Source organism: Bremia lactucae, linkage group LG7 (genome assembly GCF_004359215.1).
Source record: "Bremia lactucae strain SF5 linkage group LG7, whole genome shotgun sequence".
NCBI classification, from domain to species: Eukaryota; Oomycota; class Peronosporomycetes; order Peronosporales; family Peronosporaceae; genus Bremia; species Bremia lactucae.
The window spans coordinates 331,145-347,382 of record NC_090616.1 but is presented as its reverse complement, the minus strand read 5'-3'; the positions used below and the strand labels follow the sequence as shown (position 1 = coordinate 347,382).

Genomic DNA, 16,238 nt, shown 5'->3' with positions numbered 1-16,238 from the left:
GCCTCACGTGACAACCGATGCAATTTATACCTTGCACCGGTTGGAGTTCGTTTCTCAAACTTAACGCGAATCGCGTTAAGTCTTTGAAGCCAGGCTTCGCGTCCAATGTCTTTGACATTGCGAATGAACGCGCTCCAGGCTTGCATAAGCGAGACTTTATCTCGCTTATTGTTGCCACTATACCATCGATGCTTCAAAAAAGCATCAAGATAAGAATCTTCCTCAGCGCGAAATTTCTTCGCGCTGGGATCAAGGCCATGTAGCTTTGTTGCAATAAATAAAAGATATTTATTGTGAGGAGTAGTCTCTCCAGACAAGCTAATGTTTACCTGCTCGGGCAAATGCCATAGCTTCTTCTAAGGGGCGAGACGAGACATTTTAGTATCTACGACCCCCTGAGTGGTACCCACTGAAGCAGGGGTACCACAAGAACTTTTATTACGATGGCTTACGCCATCGTCATCATCACCACGCACAGAAATATGTGCTGGTGACGGCACGGGAGACGGTGCTGGCGATGAGGAATTATCCTCATCGTCGGAACCGAACATGCTGTAGCGAATGCTACCAGCACGTCCACTCGAATAAGCCCCCTCAATCGAAAGCTCATCGTCAGCCGCCTGACAAAGATCAGGCGACTGTTATATTCTCCCCGTGTCGGTCATTTCGTCCGACTCGCATTCGTAGTCGACCTCCAAAGACGGGTCGCATTCTTGTGGTGTATCACCACGTGCACCCGCAACATTTAGACATGCGGGAGATGATGACACTACGGCAGACGGAACTTCTGCCGCAACAGACAATAATGCGTCGCCCGCAGCTGCATGAAACGTAGCCGAACGCGCCGCACTATTCGCATACCGCATGGACTTGTTAAATATGCGATTGTATTAAAAATGATGAATCTGACCAATCAACATCGTTTTTAACAAAGTGGTCTTATAGTGACCACTCTACCCAATGACAGTCAGAGTTATTGTCGTTTAACGTAGGGATGATGTAACGTGGTGTATCGTTACATGAATTTAACACTTAAAGGTTGTTAAATAATATATTATCTAAAAGGTAGATAATATTTGGAGAATATTACATTACATGGTAATGTTTTAAAGGCTTATCTTATCCATTAGTAGATATAGACCATTATATCTACTTTCTCCGCGGTCCAGTCAGCGCTGGACGCGCGCAAAGAGAAAGACAGATAAGACTTTTAGTACATATTTTATATTAGTTCATTAATAAGTTAGTATTAAGTATAAGTAGATTGACTAGAAGAACTTAATTATATAAATACAGGTTTTTAATTAACCCTCTTTAAACCAAGTGTTTTACAGAGAAGACTTCCTCTGCAGGTACTAGTGTACGTGAAGTGACGTGAGGCACCACTCGCACTGAGGCAGTGCGAAGTGGACTTGTACTGAAGCAGTACAAGTCGGCAGTGCCCCGTTACACCAACAGCTTGCCTCGTTGTCATAAAACGCAAGACGGCGAATTTTTAATGAGCACAAAGAGCGAGAAGCCGAAGACCACATCCACGAGGCGTTCCCGGCCATTAAATTTGATCGAGGGCAGAAATTCGCACGGGTAGCTGACAGATACGACCGTCTGCCAGCAGATGGGAAAAAGCGCTATAGAGATTTGCCGCGGCATCATCGACGTCTGTCTGTTCGAGAAACTCCATCAACCACATCGAGTAAATTGCTTGACCGTTGCCAAATTACGGGCCTTCCAATTCCCTGGCAAACGTACAGTCTGCGATGGTATGCTGCTTGTCAAGAATGGATGTTTTCCACTCGATAGAGGGTTCCATGTGCTCACACGTCCACCTGTGGGTCCCATTTGATGTGTTACTAAAGCTTTCTTTGGGTTGCTTGGCACGATTGGCCGCGATCTCGAGCGGAATCTACGAGATGAACGCTCAAATTCATCCATTCGGGCATCAAGCGCGTCACTTTCGCTATCGTCGGCAACTGGATACGCAACCGGACCAACTATAAGTGTGCCCTGGTCGACGTCGTTGGGTAAAGGTTTAGTACGGGCAACGAGGTGTAGTACATGGCCGTCTTCAAGTACATATTTCTTCTTTGTTGAGAAAAATTGTTAAGTGGTCATTAGTCGCTGATTGTCAGTGTTCGTTTGAGAGTATACAGCAAAGCTTGATGGAATCGCTAATCCTGGCGATTGCGTACCAATACAGACCATTTCGTGTGGTCTGCGATGCCAGCAAATTTGAAATCGGGTGTGCGTTATTGCGAGCATTCTATACGCCATCTTTACCCATATATCGCACTCAATGCTCGAACGCGTGTACATGGCAAAGATCTACTTATTAATCGTAGTTATAAAGGACGCCATCCCATGTAAAAAAATTAGTGAAGCGCAATACATAATGCTTCTGATTTGCTAATAAAAATTAAGTCGGCTGCGACGGTAATTGCATGCTATAATTTACGTACACCACTCCATCTTTGTTAACGCAATTTGAGCGCAAAATGTCTGACGATTTCGAGGCGCCATGGGTGGAGAAGTTCCGTCCGCGCCTTCTAGCAGACGTCGTGGGTAACCGGGATACAATTGCAAGTCTCCAAGCCATGGCAATTGCTGGAAACATGACAAATCTGATCCTTTCTGGTCCGCCAGGCACCGGAAAGACTACAAGTATTTTATGTTTGGCGCGCGAGCTGCTCGGTCCCAATCTAAAACAAGCGGTGCTGGAACTCAATGCGTCCGACGACCGTGGAATTGACACGGTCCGCAGCAAAATTAAGATGTTTGCGCAGCAGAAGGTGACGCTCCCCCCTGGCCGCCACAAGATCGTGATCTTAGATGAGGCGGACTCCATGACCGCTGCAGCCCAGCAAGCACTGCGTCGAACGATGGAGATCTTCTCCGCCACTACTCGTTTTGCTCTAGCCTGTAACAATTCAACCAAGATCATTGAGCCCATTCAGAGTCGTTGCGCGATTCTGCGCTTTACGCGGCTGCCAGACGAGATGCTGCTACGTCGGCTTCTAACGGTCTGTCAGCAGGAAAATGTTGCCTATCACGAAGACGGACTGGCGGCGCTTATATTTACGGCAGAGGGCGACATGCGCAATGCGCTCAATAATCTTCAAGCTACAGCCAGTGGATTTAATTTTGTCAGTGACGAGAATGTTTTCAAGGTCTGCGACCAGCCTCACCCTGCTGTGGTGCGAGAAATTTTAAATTGCTGTGAGAAAGGAGAGATAGATGGGGCCGAGAACCGCGCGATTGAATTATGGAAGAGTGGGTACTCGTCCCTAGATATTATTGGAACGGTCTTTAGGGTCTGTAAAGCGCTGCCGATGGAGAACGAGAAACTCAAACTAGAATTTATAAAGCTGATTGGTGCTACGCACATGTGCATTGCTGATGGAGTGTCGACGCTGCTGCAGATTCATGGGCTCGTGGCACGGATGTGTTCAGCCGCGTTGGCTGCCAAGGCAGAAGCTTAAGGAAAATAATAGAGACGTCTTGTCAACACACATAATACGAATTGAATTAATAACGAGTGAGCTATGTCTTCGGACCGCTGCTTGGCTTAATAGCCTTGCGCTCACACAGTGCAACAGGTGAGAATCTATGAAAACCTTGACGGATTTCGCAGCAGGGTCCGACGTACAAGAGCATCTTCGAAGGCTCTACAAGTTCTTTTGGAAGCTGGCAATTGTGCCTTCTTCGCATTGCTTCGATTTCGCTGGCTTCCAAATATTGTACGGTAAAGCGTGAGCTGCTATATGCACTTTGTAATATTGAAGCTGCTGCAAACCTTTGTCTTTGCATACACATCAGATTTGGTCACAAAAATGGTCATGTACGTGGTTCTTCCTTTAAACGATCGCGGCAAGCTACACGCGAGGAATTTATAATATATTGTCAGAAGTTTGTAATTTAAAATCTTAAATATACAAGTCCTAATTTTAGTAAATCATCCGCAAGTTGTAGCCTAAATTCTTCTGTTCAAATTACACTGAAACTTCTATATTTCTTTTAAATCGCAAATCCGTTTCGGCGGATGACTTCGCCGAACCAGATCGCCGACTTTTTAGGCGTACGCTCCATGGTTTGATAATCAACCCAATGTAACCCGAACCGTTTGGCGTAACCCTCGGCCCACTCGTAATTGTCAAGAAACGACCAAGCAAAGTATCCACGAACATCAGCTCCTTCTGCTATCGCATTGTGCAGACCAGTCAAGTATTCCTTGTAAAACTCCACACGAAAGTCGTCGTTTTGAGCTTCCTCTTTTGTACGATCAGGCCACGCGCAGCCATTTTCCGTCACCAAGATGCCGCTGGGCACCGCATAGCGATTCTGAATCCAGACCAGCAGTTTCTGGAAACCCCAGCCGGCTACGTTCCAACCCATGTCCGTGCGCTTCCACGAATCGTCCGACGTTAGCTTCGTACCTTCATCAAGTCCAAAACCACCTGACGCATCGTTCGGTGGCGGGATCTTGGCTTCATACTCTGGCGATGGTTCGGCATAGTTCGTTCCGTAGTGATTAAGACCAAAGAAATCCGAGCTGCCTTTCAACAACTTCGTTTCGTCTTCCGTAAATTTGGGCAAACGCAGTCCACAACGGTCTTTCATGACCTGAGGGTAGTCGCCCTTGTAGACTGGATCAGCAAACCAGCCGAGGCAAAAGAGCAGCGATCGCTCTGCCGCGTCTTCGTTCTTAACTTTCTGTACCGGATCATCCGTCGGTGCCGGTTCGCGCCAGTCACAGTTTAAAGTGATGCCAATTCGACCCTTTTGCACTGCTTTAAACTCATTCCGGTACACTTCGACAGCGCGCGCGTGAGCCAGTAGCAAATTGTGACCAGATACATATGCTTCGGTCTGCGGCTTGCACTTGCGTCCGGGTGCGTGAACACCATTGCCGTAGCCAAGAAAAGCGGCGCACCACGGCTCATTTAAGGTCAGCCAATCTTTAACACGGTCGCCAAATCGCCCAAAGCAAACGCGTGCGTACTGCGCAAACGCGTCCTGAATGAACTTGCCACCAAGCCAGCCGTCATACTCGATTTGCAGAGCCAAGGGCAAATCCCAGTGGTACAGTGTCACGAGAGGTGTAATGTCGTTAGCCAGGAGCTCGTCAATCAGCTTGTTGTAAAAGTCGACGCCCTCTTCATTAACCTTGCCAATCCCAGCAGGAATAATGCGCGGCCACGCAATTGAAAGACGGTACGCTTTCAGTCCCATTTTCTTCATGAGCTGAATATCCTCCTTGAAGCGATGGTAGTGGTCGATTGCTTTCTCACCCGTGTCTCCGTTCACGATCTTACCAGGGGTGCGCGAGAAGGCATCCCAAATGCAGTCACCTCGACCACCTTCATTTACAGCACCTTCCACTTGGTATGAGGCCGTTGCTGTTCCCCACATGAAATTTTCTGGAAATTGTAGCTCCTTCGACATGGCGATGTTGTTTTGATTATTAATTTGTCTCGGGACGCGTCAAGCGAATAAGAAAATGAGCAATCTCGACTTCTGGTTAAACAACCAGTATCGATTTGAGAAGGGAGTGTAATAAAATGTGATAAGATATCTTTTCTAAGATCACCTTTGAGATATGATCATGCTTTTATATCTGTTTCTACAAGACCAACCGGCTAACATGGTATAAGTGAAAGCAGCCACATTAAATAATCTCAAGATCAAGAGACAATTGGCGGAATGTCTGGCATCGTGCTATAACGAATCGGCTGTCGTTAAGCACATCTCAATTGAACGGCCAGCCATGTTATCGAATTCAATTGGTCTTGGCAGCGGCACCTTGAAGATAAGACAAACGATTCCAATTGGCTAACCAGATTGTGGTCGCAAAAAAAATGTCGGCGGATTAAACGAATGGCTCCTGCATCCTAAGAATTATGAAATAATGTCAATAGTCTGCAGCTCAAAAATTTGACAAGAAATGTCGTTTTTGCTAATCTGTGTAACCGGACGCAAGAGCAAGTTAGCCATTTAAAAAGAAATACTCTTTAGCTTCAAACGTTTCTATGTTATATCTCATGTCTCGTATACGACTCAATTCGAGCTGCATACCGTTCTAACCTATTGGACGACAACATCTGCGCAGTAAGCGTCAAATCTTGTAGTGTGCTTTCATATGACGAAGTGGCAATACTTAAATTCCCTTTCAAATAGCGCCGCTTCCGTGATCTTAGAGTGGGACGTGATTCTAGTACACCGGGCAACCAGTGGAGATGAAGAGCCCGCACGCCTCCATGCTTCGTTATTTGCCGCTCTCCATAGTGCAAGACCACAGCATAAAAGTAGAGACATGACCGTCTCGACAAAGCTGTTTCGCTAGTTCCTCGAACCTCAATCCACGCGTAACCAGGGTCTTCAGGCAGAATAACCTTCATAGAACTGGCATGAGCTCGACATGTGACAATATCAAAGTGTTCAAATCCTGTTTGCTGTCTTGTAATTCTAGTGTCACCCTCTTGGCTCTCCACCATTATGTTACCAGGAACCAACCAACGGGAATGTAGGTGTCCTGCCAATGAACGAAATGCGATTCGAATCATACAAACTTCACGCATGCTTGGTTCTGGTAAGGAATGAATTGGCCGCAGTGACTGGAAATGTAGCTGTAAGAGTTCTTGTAGATGAATCGAGACTGTGGCCTGGTTCACCAAGTAATAATTCGTCTGTGCATCGGTGCCTATCGGAACCTCCAATTCCAAGCTCATACTGCTGTCTTGTGTGACAAGATCGAATCGACTTTGGCGACTGTTGACCTCTGCAAACTGCAAAAAACGCTTTTCCGACAGTTTCAGTGTCTTCCATTCCCCAAATTCTTTTATGTACGAATAATTGCGCAGCGTCAAGCTATCATCACCATCGATAGTTTGTTCATTGTCGCTTCCCCTCTTGAGCAGCTTTACAGAGACCACTGTATAAATCCGACGGTTCATTTGCACTGCGTCTACAAGTATTGGGCGCTTTCCGACGACATGAGCGCTCGCCATAAAACACGCGGTTACACCATCATCATGTGCACTCGGCAACTCCGTCGGCTTAAGCGTCACGGTGCCATCAGTAACCTAAAAAGAATGCAAAAATCATATTTTTGGTATTTATTCTTCGTAAATCTGGAAAAATCTGCACCTGTCCGCTCTCAGACCATACAGGAACCACGCGCGGTGGTACTCGACTATCCTTCGACCGAGGAATAATTTGAGTTTCCAACAATTGGTAATTTGTCTGGAAAACGACACGCAGACGAGAAAAACATAGCGATGCTAACGCCAGACGAGCGCGGAGCTTTCGACAGGCCAACAACAATTTTTGGACACTCTTACAGCTCCGTTTTTCCACTTGGACCATCCTCGCTACATCTGAAGCATCGAGAGATGTCAGCACACGAGTGAAAATCTCAAATCCTGCTGGCAGAGTCTCCATCGCCTGCCAGATTGCCGGCACAGACATAGATGTTTTATTGACTTTTCACAATTGCGAAAACTATTAGAATCACCAGCTAATAATAGATTAATAATGGAGTTACAATTTAAGTACGAGCGGTTTATTTAATCTTAGAAGAAAAAATATTAAAAAAATATATATTTAAGAAATAGTCTGTCACCCAATATTTGTCGTTCGCCAATTTTTCGAAGAAAATAATATATAATTTTAATTTTCCAAACAATTCTTATTCCCACAATTTCTGTAAAGATATTAAGTGTCATTAGCAAATCGCCGAATATAAAATGCATTATGAAAAGAATCTATTGAGGAAAAATCTATGAAGGGAAATATCAGGTTTTTTACTAAGGATCTGAGCTAGCCAAAAATGGACGACCGCCGGCGTTGAGCTTCTGACGTCCATTCTTCCTCGCTACGGGGTACGACACGCCTTAGACCTTCTTGTGATCTAGACGAGCGCGGAGCTTTCGACAGGCCAACAACAATTTTTGGACACTCTTACAGCTCCGTTTTTCCACTTGGACCATCCTCGCTACATAACTCGAGGGACCTGACGTGGCGTGACCTTCCACTGGAGGAGCAAGCTGCTTACGGTCTTCACCAACCGATCTGGTTCCATTCCGATGCTGCGCTTCACTACTAGCAGGCTGCACGAACGCACACCAGCTCACCACATCGACGATGTCTTGGTATGGTTCCCGAACCGCAACGCAGTTTTCGACTCCACGTGTCCCGAGTCTTCCGCTTGCGTTCGCTGGCGGACTTCATGCGCGCGCGTTGTGCGTGGCCGTCCCAGCGTGACTTTGTTGAACGGCACACCGACTTTACACTCTTGTCCACGGCACCTGGACAACAGGCGAAGTGGCTACGAGTACTGTACAATGAAGCCACGCAGATCGTCTGGCGTCTGAACGCGCGCGAATTTGTGCATCAGACCCAGCTCGCTTTACAACCACCACCTCCATACCTGGGATGCATGAGCGGGGACAAAGTATGCCTGGTTCCTGTAATTCCACGATCGGCTTTGCTTCGTGTGGTGTGGACACCAACCCCACCGACGAAAGCACACCCAATGAATGCTCACTCGCGCCGTGTGAGTCAGGAACAGATCCGGTCGTTTGTGCGGTACAGCAAGCACCTGCGCGCGATTCTGCTCCCAGTATTCGAAGACTTGCAGTTCCGTCTAGCGTTCCGTCTTTTGCCTGTGCGCTCTCGGTTCTGGTTCCTCGAAGCTGCTCACCCACGCATTCAATATTGCGTGCGCGATGGGTGCAACGCCATCGAGACGGAGGAGCACTTGTTCTTTGAGTGTACTCTTGCGACCCAGCTGTGGCCTCTTTTGAACCAGCTAATTTCTCCGCTGTTACGTTCGAGACCGAATTGGCTTGACATCGCCTTGGCGAAGAAGATGCGTGTGCGTGACGACTACAAGGACTGTGATGACGTAGTTCATGACGCTTGGCACACACTTCGTGCTGTGACGCTTCATTTCATCTGGACAGACCGCAATCGTTGCCTCTTCGACGGGAGACAGCCCACGCCTGTTCTCCCCGCATTACAGGTCATCGTGACAACGGCTTGCGCGCACTTTCGTCACCGCCTTCGTCGCCTTTACGATCCTGGTCAGCAGGCGCAGCAGCAAATTCTCCTTGCTCTGCTGTCACGCAACCGACTCTTCAGCGATTTTCTCAGCCAGAACCCGACGGCGTTACACGTCCGCCAGCGTGGTCTGTACCCATAGAAACGGATGCGTAAAGCCTTGGCTTCATTTTAATTATCATAGGTGGATCAGGTGCATTTCGCCCATTATCATTACTCTCCTTATGGACCCTATTCTGCGCCGTAGGCAAGTATGATGCGACGTACTGAGCGAATGCTCCGGATCCAGGTTTGCGTCATTATGCCTTGGGTCAGGCCGTTTTCCGTACGTACATCTTCTCTCCCTCTCTTTTCATGGCAATGCAGTGTCCACGTCGGGAGGACTTGAGTGTGTACACGATGTACGCACCATCTTCGAGCGGCTCATTTGCACGCCACGCCAGGGCTGCTACTCCCAGCGGTCCCACTCCATGGCCCTTGAATTGGTTCCTGTTAAACACGTCCACGCTAACCCGCAACCCCGTCTTCGGAACCTCTTCGCGGAGAAACTTCACCAACTGTACATGCTTCAGTCCGCCCCCTCGGCCTGAATCGCTGCAAACCATCTGGTCCAGAAACTTCTCGCTGAGCTTCTTCAAAATTGCGACTTCTCGGTCGAGCCCGCCCATTAACTCAAACGCCATCTGCACTGCGTGCAGCGCGCAATCGTCTTTCGGGCTATCGGCCATATAATGGAGAGCTGGTAGGTCCGAGCTAACAAACTCGGCATATGCCATGTCGCGTTCTGGGTGTTTAGCGCGATACCGGTCGTACGACCCCACCAGTGCTACACACTTCGACAGCATGCTCGCGGCCTTCCATTCTGCCGACTTATCCTCCCACTGGACCAGGTATTCCCGAGCGATGCCCTCTCCACGGCGATCCAGCACCCGCGCGACTACGTACTCCTTGTCCTCCGTCTCCGCTTCCTCTACGCTCTCCGAAACTTGGCGCAGTCTACGCCGTTTGGGACGAGGATCATATTGGTCCTCCTCCCCTGACGACTCACCCAATCCGGCAGAAACCATCAAGGCTCCCGCCTCCTCCTCAAGTGCAACTCTCTCCGGTCTCATGCCCCCAGCCACCAGTATAATCGGCGCATGCGGTGACAACCCAGTCCCGGTTTGAGTCGCACCGTTACAGGAGGCGTTTGCCTCAATGGCTTCTTCGCCGGCTTTGGGGTCTTGCACCTCTTGGATATGTGGCAAAAAGTCTACATGAAATGTCACAAAAAAAAGAAAAAAGAAAAAAAACGTACGCGTGGCGGCTGATGCGGGGGGGGGGCTTCACGCGCTTCTTCCCCACCCCAGCGGGTGAAGGGAGTGAGTCCGCCTGCGCGCCTTCATCGTACAGAGGACGTACGCTCGTTTCCAGAGTACTTGCGTCCGTGCGTCGTGGTGAGTCCTTTGTCGAGACCGTCCGGTCTAGCTGGCCACTTTCCACTTCCGACCTTTTGACCATGTTTCAATTTCCAAAAAAAAAAAAAAAAAAAGTACTATAGCGTAGTATTGTATCTATTTTAGCCAGGTAGTTTGATAAGTCCCCTGTCTATAATATTTAATATAGACAACCTTTCAACTGAGCTAGCCAAAAGTCGCGTTCCTCACTGGTGGAGTGGTACTGCCAAATTGCATCAACCCGATGAACTTAATATTCTGAGGCTGATTAGGACTTTGCCTTTCCATTGTAGATGTGTCAGGACCAGTCACTTAGGTGAGGTCTTGACCAATCATCTTTGCATAAAGCTTTATAACCACTTATTTGGTTTAGTGCTTCAAACCATCCATTTTGATTAAATTCACATTTTTACGTATGCGCCAAGTAGGGACTGGATAACTAGAAATACTAAAATAAGTATAGGTTATATTTTTAAGTGCTTCACACCAACGTAATTATTTGTCAGGAAAAGCTTGACATTAATTTAGTCTTCTATGAACCTCTATCTACATCCTTACAAGTGGTAGCACTTGTTGGTCTTCCGCTATGCCCACCCCTTCGTCCGCCCCGCCGCTTCGTCCCTCTGGTTGTTTGGCACTTCGTGACCCGTTCAGTACTGTCTCCTCGCAAGCCTCTTTCGCTGATGAATCGACGTTTCGGTGTATAGCTCCAACATCCTTGTAAGCCTCAGAGCTTGTTTCGGCAGACAGGACCACTAAGCATTTCTTTGCCGTTACGTTTTTAGTCAGTTGGAAGTCGTTCAGTCCCTGGAAAATCATTGCGTGGGCTTGTTCCACACAATCCTATATTGTTCAGTCAATAGCCATTGAGCGAGAGGACGTCTTCTCTATGCCATGCACGTTGGCTGAAAGGGCCCTTTGGAGCACACGATCAAGTTCGACTGCTCCAAAGCCTTCCTCTTTAGCGCTGGATAAGATATTGAGAGCTACACCCAGATGCTGTACAAGTAAATTCAAAAGAGCTTACGTGTTGCCAAGGCCTTGCGACGCGAGCTGACCAAGGATAAGCAGTACTTATCTGACGAAGCTAATCGTCTAAACAACTCTCTTCGTTTAATTAACATCCTCCTCACGGAAGCTGAGCATGCTCTCTTCGAAGATCTTCGTAATACTCTATGCGACCTCGAGAAGAAGCGTAATACTTCCAATATTCAAGCAGATTAAGTAAATTATATTTTTTCTGTTTCGAAACAGTCTTGAATTTGAACATCATTGCAGAACCATCCTATAAGCAGCTTATGGAGAGTGCTGCACAAACGCTATCGCAACAACATCAGCTTTTAGAGCACCTTGCGCATCTTCGTGCCGACTCTGGCATTCGTGTTGAAAAGATAAATTTTCGACTTATTCCAGCCGTCTTGAAGAATCAGCCCGTCTATTTTACGATAAATTGGAGCAATATTTCACGGTGCGAGGAATAAGTTGCTAGAGCACTCACTTTCCGGGCAAATAGTTGCCATAATTGCCAGCAGTTTTTTTCTCAAGGTCCCGCTGCCTAATGGTATCTAACTATAGGGCAAGAAATCAATTCTGTACACGAATTGTTTAACAAAATTGACTGTTAATTTTTTACGGCTGATCTTCAACTACGCCCAGGTAACGATATGCATTCACTTAAGCAACCAAAGGCAAAAAAATGGCCGAATACTTTGTCGGGTTCCGTCAAATCATGGTGCAAATTACAGACATAAGTGAGATAGACAAGATCATTTATTTCCAGCCGGGATTACGTGTGCCATCCGACAGGTAGTCGAGTACCACCGCTGCACCATCTTGAGTGAAGCGGTCTCACGGTCGCACTGGATTATGACCGTTTACACTTGGGACAGCATTAGGATTCTTCTACGTCTCGATTAAGGGGAACACCGCCTGTAACGTCGCCAGCGCAGTTCCTTTTGATCCGGAACCAATGAAAATTCGCAATGTCTGACCGTTTGCCGGCGCAATCGGTTCCAGACGAATCAAAGCCATACCCCACAGTCATTTTTTCGCTATTGCAAGAAGAAAGAACATACCATTGACCAGTGTTTCAAATTGAAAACCGCAACACGCACAAAAACGTAGCGTGCGTGCAACGACAATCGTCAAGAGCGCGATACGGTAAATATTATGACGAAGTTGACTTGGAGACCCACCCGAAGTCCTCACTTTTTTGGCGAGAAAAGCGACGGCGAGGGCCTAGCTAGCCAAGGACTTGGTCGTCAAAGACGGCAAACGAAAATGTCCGGATCCTGCTTAATCTTGGGGTGACATGTAACGTCGTAAAAGCAGGATTGGTAAAGCGTTTTTTATGCTGTGAAAACCGTACAAGATAAGCGGTTCGATGGTTCCAACACTATCAAAAGGCAGTTCGAACAAAATTGGGCCGATATTGAGTTCGAGGGTCGAGTGTTTTGTGACGTCCGAGTTCTTGCACGGCCGAGGAATCCAAACATGACGTCATTTTTTAAGCCTTGATTTACAGCTAACGAATCAGTAATCAACTGGCGAACGCGGGAGGTCGTCATCCCAACTCTTATTGGCAAGCCAAACGAGTATTTCCTTCGCTGACTTTATTCATAAGGTGCATAACTTGAATTTTTTTGAGTATATAGCGTTAAGATATCACAAGTTACCGAGCAATCAGCCGTGACAGATCCTGCATCGTTGATCTGATCAGTATGTATTCGAATGTGCTACCGAAAACTACTCAATTATCTCGGAAAACCCGGATTCACCAATCGAAGCGAATTTTGGGAATCACGCACATAAACGATGCAACAAGACATCAAGGGGTACAATAAGTCATTTGAAACTTGTACGCGTTGGAAGTACGACGGCCAGCGTATGAACGGGCTTATGATGCCGATTCCAATTCCAGAACATTGTTGGCAAGTAGTAACGATGAATTTTATCACTGGGCTGCCTAAGTCGGAAGGACTAGATGCTATTATGCCTGTCGTCGATTAGCTGTCCAAATGAGCCAAGTATGCCGCTTTGCACGCAAACGACGACGCGACGGATGTAGCTAAGTGTTTCTTGGATGCTGTCGTTCGTCATCATGGGTTGCCTGAAGTCATTATTAGTAACAGTATGTTCGCACATGCGAAACCTGCCAACGGGTTAAACTCTCGGCGCATGCTGCTGCGCCACTTGCGAGCCTTCGCGTCTCCATAGGTTGCTGGGCGTCCATTAGTATGAATTTTGTTTTCGGTCTACCGAACGATTCAGCCGGTAACTCCGCATAGTGGTATTTGTTGACCAATCGAGCAATTTGGCTCACTTAGCGGCCGTGCCAGATTTCATTGATAATGAGGGTACAGCTAGGCTGTTTATTGATCGCGTGTTTCGACAACATGGTTTGCCAGTGGCAATTGTCTCGGACCGGGATTCCCGAGTGCTTGGCACCAGATTGGATATGTCCACTGCGGAACATCCGCAGGCCGATGGTCAAACGGAACGTGTCAATCGCGTCATTGAAGACATTTTACGCAGTGTGTGTTCAGACCAAAGCGCTGGAGCTCAATGCTCCCACCGATGGAGTTTGCGTAAAATAACGCTGTACATGCTTCTACAGGCTATACGCCGTTCTATGTCAACGGTCTCACCCGCCCACGTGTTCCATTAATAATACCACTGCGTGTTTCAGGGCTTGGGGGGGAGATTGAGCCGATAGGCTTGCTGATATCAGCCCTGTTACCGTTCGGAACAAGTAAGCGAGTTTCTCCCGACGCGATTTAGTGTCTTAAGACATGTAAGGGATACGATGGCTGATAGCCAAGACAAACGAAAAGAACAAGCAGATGCCAAAATAAGAAGCTGCATTAATTCTTATTTGGTCGGAGACCGAGTTTTCCTAAACGATAAGTATCTACCTACCAACTTGGTTTCCGCGGTCTTCAAGACCAAATTGCGCCCGCGCTTTATTATACAATTTACGGTCTTGGCCAAGAAGAGCCTAGCTTGGACGCTAAACCTTCCTAGCAAGCTGTACACACCCAGTGTTCTATGTTGGCTAGCTTAAGCCATATCGGGACCCTTCCCACGTGGACTTGAAGGCGCTACTGGCCTAGCCATATCAGCGTAATTTATTGCTATTTTTTGTGTAAAGAATCGGCGAGACCAACCACCCACGCGAATCCTTTTGGTTTTTAGGAGCCGACCAATCTACTATGGCTTATACCTTAGCGGGATCCACTTCGAGGCCTCGCTTTTCGATGAAGCATCCTAAAAATAAGAAATTTCGTCTGCACCAAAAATGCATTTAGATGCATTGGCATACAATTTATTTGTGCGCATACACGCGAGCACTGCCCGCAAATGGTATTAATGATTTTCTATATCCGACCGACCCTGCTCCGCACGACTATGGAAAAGAAAGTCATCGGAAAAAGTCTGTGCATAACCTCGATGAGGGCGGAACAGTTGCGTCACTTGACGATTAAATATTACCAGGGCGTTGGAAAGCCCTTGTGGCATAACCAACCAATCCCATAACATACCGCTGCGGGTGCTAACCGCTGTAAGCGGGATATTGCTAGCTCGCATGAGCAGTGGGTAGTAACCATCGACTAAGTCCACTGCACTGTACATGGTACATCACACCATATTGTTCTGAAGAACATCCTTTCTAGGAATGGGGTTTTGTGCTGATATAGTGCCAACATTAAGCTTACTATAAGCATGTACAATGCGCCATTTACCATTTGGCTTTTTGACACAAAATGTCGGTGTCGAATGCGAAGATTTGCTCTCTCGTACCATTCCAGCCTCAAGCTTAGCACGAAAGAAATCGTCGATGACGTCACACTGCTACCCATTGTCTTGTGACACAGTATTTGGTTCCCGGAACAAAGTCAATGTCATGACGAACACCTCTATCCGGAGGTAAAACAGATGGTGGATTATTACATGCCAATCTTGAAATTCCTTAATCAAGGAGTAAAAGGGATCCGAAGGATCTTTAAGGATCGATGACCCACGCGCACTAGGTGCAGCTTCTGTGTCATCCAGGACAGCTTCGTCTAGAAGTGACGATGAGTTTAACTCAATTGTTGGTCGAATGACCACCATCTTAGATAAGTCGCCAGCCTTAAAGGCTCGGCCGCACTCATCAATAGACATCCGTCTAGCTCTAAACGAGCATGTAACGAAGGGATTGCCGCAAGGCTAACTTCCCCTTCAATGTTATGTTAGCGGTTACACCATTTACAGGCGTATGTAATTGCTCACTCGTATCACTTTGTGAGGGTATACACGATTCGAGTCCATCCTGCCTTGGAGTGAGACCTTACGCCTATTAGAGACCGGGACATTCACGTCCCCGGATTTTTCAGCCTGTATTGGTTCTATACAAGACATGGTGTTTAATTTGACATCTGACACGGAGTTAGGTAACTCAACTTCCTTTTCCAACGAACGTTAACGTGTCGCTTCACGTGCATTAGAAGGGTTTGACCCAAAATACCCTGGCGAACCGCCAATAGTGTCACTATTGACACTCAGTGTGGTGCCACCTCGGCCGACCACACTCGGTGGACTTAGACGTGCCACTCCACGTATCTCAGGAATATTGCACCTTTGAGGTCCTGGCGAACCGCCAACAGTGTCACTACTGACACTCAGTATGATGCCACCTCGGCCGACCATACTCGGTGGACTTAGACGTACCACTCCACGTATCTCAGGGATGTTGCACCCTTGATGATT

The 16,238-nt window shown here is 47.3% G+C and overlaps 4 protein-coding genes across 4 annotated transcripts; 2 read left to right on the top strand and 2 right to left on the bottom strand.

Annotated features, from left to right (window-relative positions):
* Positions 1-2,492: 2,492 nt before the first annotated feature.
* Positions 2,493-3,476, top strand: CCR75_007190 (uncharacterized protein; the record flags this gene model as incomplete). The annotated part of the gene is made up of 1 exon (XM_067965253.1): positions 2,493-3,476. The coding sequence occupies one exon, from the start codon at positions 2,493-2,495 to the stop codon at positions 3,474-3,476; it is 984 nt and encodes a 327-aa protein (XP_067816007.1).
* Positions 3,477-4,011: 535 nt separating this feature from the next.
* CCR75_007191 (uncharacterized protein) lies at positions 4,012-7,527 on the bottom strand (the record flags this gene model as incomplete). The annotated part of the gene is made up of 3 exons (XM_067965254.1): positions 7,141-7,527; positions 6,070-7,076; positions 4,012-5,467 (listed from the first exon to the last, which is right to left on the bottom strand). Exons 1-3 carry the CDS (start codon positions 7,459-7,461, stop codon positions 4,012-4,014), a joined length of 2,784 nt encoding a protein of 927 aa, XP_067816008.1. The 5' UTR covers positions 7,462-7,527.
* A 3,509-nt stretch (positions 7,528-11,036) lies between these two features.
* CCR75_007192 (uncharacterized protein) lies at positions 11,037-11,309 on the bottom strand (the record flags this gene model as incomplete). The annotated part of the gene is made up of 1 exon (XM_067965255.1): positions 11,037-11,309. One exon carries the CDS (start codon positions 11,307-11,309, stop codon positions 11,037-11,039), a length of 273 nt encoding a protein of 90 aa, XP_067816009.1.
* Positions 11,310-13,304: 1,995 nt separating this feature from the next.
* CCR75_007193 (uncharacterized protein) lies at positions 13,305-13,499 on the top strand (the record flags this gene model as incomplete). Its single annotated transcript, XM_067965256.1, has 1 exon — positions 13,305-13,499. The coding sequence occupies one exon, from the start codon at positions 13,305-13,307 to the stop codon at positions 13,497-13,499; it is 195 nt and encodes a 64-aa protein (XP_067816010.1).
* Positions 13,500-16,238: the final 2,739 nt, after the last annotated feature.